The 7569-nt window shown below is 29.4% G+C and overlaps 1 protein-coding gene across 1 annotated transcript in view; it reads left to right on the top strand.

Moving 5' to 3' along the window:
• The first annotated feature begins 675 nt into the window (after positions 1–675).
• Positions 676–7569, top strand: part of LOC109101222 (polyphosphoinositide phosphatase-like) — a 68697-nt gene continuing 61803 nt past the window's right edge. The window contains exons 1-3 of the mRNA XM_042778152.1: positions 676–797; positions 3767–3865; positions 4822–4945. Coding sequence (XP_042634086.1) covers positions 735–797; positions 3767–3865; positions 4822–4945 — 286 coding nt within the window. The 5' untranslated portion in view covers positions 676–734. The remainder of the gene's footprint in view (positions 798–3766; positions 3866–4821; positions 4946–7569) is intronic.

Genomic DNA, 7569 nt, shown 5'->3' with positions numbered 1-7569 from the left:
TAGAATATATATTATTAGAATTTTTTTTTTTTTTTTTGTTATTTATGTTTTTGGAATAAATGCAGTTTGCTTTTTAACCTTTATTCATCAAATTATATTAGCCCAGCAGAACTGTTCTCCAACACTCATAATAATAATCAGAATATTAGAAATGATTTCTAAATCATGATCATGTTGATAGACTGGATGTTACATGTGGACATTGAAGGCTGGAGTAATGATGCTGAAAATTCAGCTTTGCATCGCACAGGACTAATATATAAAAATTTTAAAGTATATTCAAATAGAAAACCTATTATTTTAAGGTTGTAATAATATTTCACAATATTACTGTTTTTTTCTGTGCTTTTGGATCAAAAAATGCAGGCTTGATGAGCAGAAGAGACTTCTTTCAAAAACATTAAAAATAGTAATGTTTCCAAACTTTTGACCTGTACTGTATATACTTATATGTGTGTGTATTTATATATACATAGTAAATATACACATATAGTATGTAAACATAAACTTTTATTTTGAATTGATAAATCACGATTAATCGTTTCGCAGCCCTAATTACGAAACACTAACAACATAAACTATCAAGTAACTAACCACAGTTCTTGTCATGTAATCTGGAGCCAGTAACAGATAACACTCTGTAAGGACTCTCCCAGCTCTGATTATGACGCTCAGCATGTGTTGTGTTCATCAGTTGTGTCTCGTTGATCGGACTGAAGGACTGAAGCATCATCATGCCTGTGAACGCCGCTGTGATTAGAGGAGTTCAGAAGCTGGTGCTTTACGAGACCAGAGCCGTAAGTCACCTTTCAGTCAATATTCACGAAGGATAAATGCATTGCTTTGGGTATGGTTTTGAATTTAAAGCTCTGGTGATTTAAATGCATGTGGTGTTTATCAGATCAGCGGCTGTGCATGAATATATACATAAGGGATCAGTAAGACTTAAAGAAGACTCTTCTGCTCATCAAGGCTGCATTTATTTGATCAAAAATACTGAAAATGTTATTACAATATAAAATAATAGTTTCTATTTTAATATCCTTTAAAATATAATTTATTTCTGTGACGCAAAGCTGAATTTCCATCATCATTACTCCAGTGTAAAGTGTCACATGATCTTCAGAAATCATTCTAATATGCTGATTTATTATTAGAATTATCAATAGAACTGCGATGCTTTTTTCAGGATTCTTTGATGGATAAAAAGTTAAAAAGAACAGCATTTATTCGAAATATAAATGTTTTCTAACAATATAAATCTTTGCTATCACTTTCTTTGATCAATTTAACACATCCTCGCTGAATAAAAGTTTTAATTTCTTTCCCTTTCAAAAACAGAAAGAAAAACTAATATTATAAAAAGTACCGACCCCCCAAACTTGTTGTTTACGGTAGTGTATATTGTTAAAAAAGAACAGTTTCTGTTTTTTTTTTTTGAAATAAATGCTCTTCTTTTTTAACTTTTTAGATCATCAAGAATCCTGAAAAAAAACAAAAAAAAAAGTACATCACACAGGTTCCAAAAAATATGATACATAAATAAGTATTATTAGAATGATTTCTGAAGATCATGTGGACACTTGAAGACTGGAGTAGATGCTGAAAATACAGCTGCACACCACAGAAATAAAATTAATAATTAGATTTTGAATTGTATATTAAAAAAGGAAAAAGTCTCGTTTTTACAATCATAATAATATTTCACAATATTACATTGAGCGCCTTTCCTGTTATTTTTGATTGTCAAAGTAAAATGCAAGCCTTGATGAGCAGAAGAGACTTCTGTAAAAACATTAAAAATCGTTCTGATCCCAAACTTTTGAGCGGTAGCGTACATCAATTCAGGAGATTTCTGACTGTATGAATGTGCATCAAATGAAGCTGTCACACAGATGTGGATGTCTCTGTGTGCTGCTAGATGGCAGTGTTTATCTGTCATTAAACTGAGACCTGATCTCTGATTCACTGTCTGAGCTGCAGCCATCATATATTCAGTCTCTTTCATAAAATCTTTGCATAAAATAATAATCTAGAAATTAATTCATGAACATAAAATAAAATAAAAAAAAAAATTCTCAAAATTCTATTATAAAGAACATGATTTAAATATAATTTAAACGAGAATCATAAAATCTGGACTATTTGAAAGGTTTTACCAATAAGATTCTCATTCTTTGGTAGTAAACCGACAATGTTCTCGATTTAAAATATACATTTAAACGAGAATCAGTAAAATCGGGACACTATGGTTATTGTAAAAAAATCTAAGTATTTCTTATCATAATATAAGATCAAATATTAATTGTCGAAATCAAGTATTTCTTATCATAATATAAGATCAAATATATGTAGTTGACAACGAGCAACTACAAATAAGCTGATTTATTTACATTAGAGTTTATTTGTATGTACTACTAGTCACAAGTTTGGAATACTAAGGCTGTGTTTATTTGATCAAAAATACAGTAAAACAGTAATATCATAAAAAATTATGATTTAAAAGAACATCAGTATATCAGAATGATTTCTGAAGATCATGTGACACTGAAGACTGGAGTAATGATTATGAAAATTCAGCTTCGATCACAGAAATAAATTACAGTTTAACAGATATTCACATAGAAAACAGGTATTTTAAATTGTAATAATATTTCACAATTTTTACCGTATTTTTAATCAAATAAATGCAGCCTTTCTGAGCAGAAGAGACTTCTTTCAGAAACATTAAAACAAAGTTTTGTCAGTTTTTATTTATTTATAATTATTTTTTCTTATTTATAATTAGTACAATTTTACATTTATTTTATTATTTTACAAATTGTATTTTTTTTCCAGTTTATTTAATAGTCATATAATGTAAATATGGCTTAGTTTCCTCCTTCAACGTGCACCTATGGGTTTTTTCCACCAGTTTTGTGCTCCAGCAGGTGAAAATGATCTTGTCACTTAGTAAAGTAGCAGCACACTGTCCTCAGCAACATGCATGATATTCTGCTCAATATTGTGTGATAAAACATTGATTCAAGTGCAGTGCACATCATTTAATGTGTGCAGACAGACAGACAGCGCAGTCCAGTGTGAGGCCGTTGTGTCCCTTTAATTTCATGCTGTATTTTACGCTCTTTTAAAGCACAGAACAGGACAGATCGGACCATTTATGAGTGCAGCTGTCAGTCATGAACACAACAGCAAACCATAAAAAAAAAAAGACTATAATAAAACAGAACAGGACGTCTTTATCCACACTCAGTGTATAAACTCAACGGGAATCCTTAAATGTGTCTTACCTGGAAATCTGTCCAAATAAAGAGCAAAATGCCTCAAACCTTGCTGTTTTTCTTCAGAATCACTCAGCGGCTCTTCATCTCTCTGGATGTTTGATATTCTGGTTCATATTTCACTCCAAAATCAAAATACGGAAGTAAAGGTGTATTCCAAAAAAAATATTTCAAATTACAAATACATTTTCATGACAATTAAAACACTACTCACAAATAAGCAATACTCTATAACTTTAACATTAATAAATTTTAATATTTGAAAAATATATAATAATATAAATAAAGACAACTCAAAAACAATAAAATAACAAAAGGTGACCTCAATTGTTGATTAATTGTTGATTTTAAATTCAATAAGTTACAAAAATTTTACACATCTTTTCACCTAATTCACACATATAAAGCCATTTAAACATATTTGTTTGTTGCTTTTGAGAAATGGTTAATTGGTTCTAATTGATTATTTGTTTTGGTGTCCTCAGAGGTATTTTCTGGTGGGCAGTAATAACGCTCAAACGAAACACCGCGTGCTGAAGATCGACCGCACTGAACCACGAGATCTGGTCATTATTGATGATAAGGTGAGCTGCTCACAATCTTCACAAAGACGGCAACATAAAATGTTTTTATAAATCAATCCACTCTACTCAACTAAAACTAAAACTCAAACTTTTTTTTTTTTTTTTTTTTTTTTTTTTTAAATTGTATGTAGATTTATCTTTATTTTAGTTTTAGTCAAAAAAATTTTTTTTTTATTATTGTTAGTGTCATTCAATGTTTCTTTGTAGCTTTAATTTGTTTTTTAATTTTAGTAATTTTTGCTTTGTCTTTTATTAGTTTTACTTTGTTAGTGTTTAGCTTTAATTTATATTTGTTTTAGTAATTTTGTTATGTGGTTTTGTCATGTTATTTTGTGTTTGCTATATTTCTAAGTAGATTTAATTTATTTTTATTTTAGTTTAGTGTTAGTAATTTGTTATAAACTGTAAAGTGCATAATATTGTGCACTTTTGTCATTTTTTTATTAGTTTTTTTTATGTTTTATTTTAGTTTTAGGAATTTTTTTTATGTGCTTTTTAGGTTTAGTTTCTATATCTTAAATTTATATTTATTTTGGTGTTAGTAATTATGTACTTTTGCCATTTATATTAGTTTTTCTTGTTTTAATTTTTCAATTTAGCTTTAATTTATTTTCCTTTCAGTTTTATTACATATCAGTTAGTTGCCAAGGAAATATTTTATTTTATTTTATTTTATTTTAAGTATTTTTAGCAGTTATTTGTTGCCCAAGCGGGAAATATTCAGTTAGTTTATTTTTATTTTATTTGTCTTTATTTTATTTTATTTTTTATTTTATTTTATTTTATTTTATTTTGATTTTATTTTATTTTATTTTATTTTATTTTAATCCATGGACAATAAAATGTAATTTGATGAATTTCATCCCTGAACTGATCCATTGAAATTCATTGTTTGTGAAGGTTTGCTGCGTGTAAATGTGTGTGTGTTTAACTGTGATGGTGTGTGTTTCTGGCAGCATGTTTACAGTCAGCAGGAGGTACGAGAGCTTCTGGGCCGTCTGGATCTCGGCAATCGCACTAAGATCGGACAGAAGGGATCCTCCGGTCTTTCTAGAGCTGTTTCTGCCTACGGCATTGTGGGTAAGAGCCTTTTCCCTTGATTGCTCAAAGTTTCATTTCCTTTGTTTATTCGTCTACTTCTGTGCCTCCGTCTTGTCAATTAGCTGTGCACTAATGCAATTAGGCGGCGTTGTAGCGCTGCGGTTTTTAGCGCAGACACGTGTGTCGTCTGAAGGTCAAACATACGCGGATGCCCACTCTGTTTACTCGAGACGCTTCGCCCACGGGCTGCCCGTCGCCATGGAAACCGCACACGTGCACGAGAGCTTCGCCCACACGCGTGTTCTTGAGACGCTAGAGATATACGCCACACTTTTTCAGCAGGAAGACCTCAACAATAACAAAAAATAACGACGTCCTTTTCACCGAGGGGTCAGTTGAGTTCGGCTGCTTGTTTTAGATCAGGAGCCTCAGTAGTGTGCGACTCGTTTGAGTACACTAGCACACAAAACAGACAGGGGCGTTAGTAAAGAGAGAAAACAGAAACTCTTTTTACACAGTCTGTGCATCTGCACTGTTTTTACTGGTACTTTAGTATTATTTATATAATGTTATGGATTTTTTTAATATATTGAATTTGCTTGTTTTTATTTTTCGTTTTAATTTTGGTTTGTTTTAATATTTTTTTTAAGTGCTTTTGTCATTTTTTGTTTAGCCTTGATTATTGATAATTGATTATTCAGTTTTTGTTTTAGTAATTTTATGCGCTTTTGACGTATTTAATAAGTTTTTTTTTAAATATTTGTGATAAATGTAATAAATTATATTTAATAAATTACATTTATTTTAGTTTTGTCATGTTACTTGCTTTTGTCATTTTTACTAGATTTAGTTTTTGTTTTTTTTTAATATCTTTTTAGCTTTAATTTCTGTATATTTCAGTTATTTCTAGTAATTTTATTTGTTTTTATTTTCTAAAATAGTTTTAGTAATTTTGTTTTTGTCATTTTTATTCGTGTTTTTTTTATTTTTAATTAGCTTTATTAAAGTTTTGTCATGTTATTTGCTTTTGTTATTTTTATTCATTTTATTTTTTTAAATAGTTTTAGTAATTTTGTATTTTTGTCATTTTTAGTATTTTTTTAATATTTCTATTTAGCATTATTTTAGCTTTGTCATGTTATGCGCTTTTGTCGTTTTTTTAGTTTTGTTTTTAAATATATCTATGTAGCTTTAATTTCTATTTATTTCAGTTTAAGTTTTATTAATTTGTTGTACCTTTGTCATTTTTATTAGTTTTTAAATAGTTTTAGTTTCAAATAGTTTATTTTGTTATGTCTTTTGTGATTTTTAGTATTTTTTATATATCTATCTAGTTTTAATTTATATTTATTCAGTTTTAGTAATTTCGTGTACTTTTGTCATTTTGTTAGTTTTTTTTTAAATATTAATATTTTCCTTTAATTTCCATTTATTTCAGTTTTAGTATTTTGCTATATGCTTTTGTCATTTTTATAGGTTTTTTGCTTGTTTTTAATAGTTTTAGTAATTTTATGTTTTTGTAATTTTGTATTTGTTTTTGTGTTTTAATATTTATATTTAGCTTTAATTGCCATTTATTTCGATTTTATGCTTTTGTCAGCTTTTTTTATTTTTTTTATATCTTTATTTAACCTTAATTTTTTTTTTTCAGTTTTAGTAATTTAGTAATTCAATTTAGTATGTTTTCAAAGCAACTTTAAGTCTTTCATCTAATATTTATGTTTTGCATTCGTTCGTGCATTTGCCTGATGCTTTTTTCCAGAGTGACTCTAAATGCATTCAAGCTATACATTTGATCACTTCCTGCACTTCCTGAGAAGCAAACCCATGACTTTGGCATTGCAAGTGCAACACATTACTGTTTATGTAATGTTTATTTAGTTTCAGCTGTATTTCAATTAACGAAATCGATTTGAAGAGTTTTAGTTAACAATAACAGCACTCTATCTGACCTACTTCTGCTGACGCACATCTGGTCAAACCTCACTTTGAGTTGTGTTAGTCATCGAAATTGTGTCTTATACAACCTCTATATGCCTCAAATCACCTTCTGCTGAGGGAGCGGGTGTTGTGGAAGTATTAAGAAGTGCAAATTTAGTGCACAAACAAGTAGATCAGAACATTGATGTGTGTGTGGCACGCGTTTACGACACACCTGATAGATTCATGACAAACACGGCATGTTATTGTGGATTCGGCGGTTGATTATACCCTCACTTCTCATCATTAGAGTGATGTGTTCGCCTCTGAATGCACATTAAACACGAAAGCAATTGAAATGTTATTTTATGCACAGTTAAAGCAGTAAGAAATTTACATTTGCTGAAAATATCCTCACCCTCAGGTCATCAGAGATCAGGATGAGTTTGTTTCTTCATCAGATTTGGAGAAATTGCATCACTTGACCACAACAAAATAATTGCCGCCATAATAATAATACAAAAAACCAATAAAATAAAAAATCACAATAATAATCCACAGCACTCCAGTCCATCAGTTAACATCTGGAGAAGACAAAAGATGAAACAAATCCAGCATTAAGATGTTTTTAACTCAAATACATAGAGTCCATAATCCATAATAAAAGTGTTCTGGTCTGAATCAGGAGAGAAATCTGCACTTTAATTGATATATTTTCTGTTTTTATTTTTATTTTAGTTAGT

Source organism: Cyprinus carpio, chromosome A20 (assembly GCF_018340385.1).
Source record: "Cyprinus carpio isolate SPL01 chromosome A20, ASM1834038v1, whole genome shotgun sequence".
NCBI classification, from domain to species: domain Eukaryota; kingdom Metazoa; phylum Chordata; class Actinopteri; order Cypriniformes; family Cyprinidae; genus Cyprinus; species Cyprinus carpio.
Note: the sequence above shows the minus strand (reverse complement) of the source record. Positions and strands in the feature narration are given on the sequence as shown.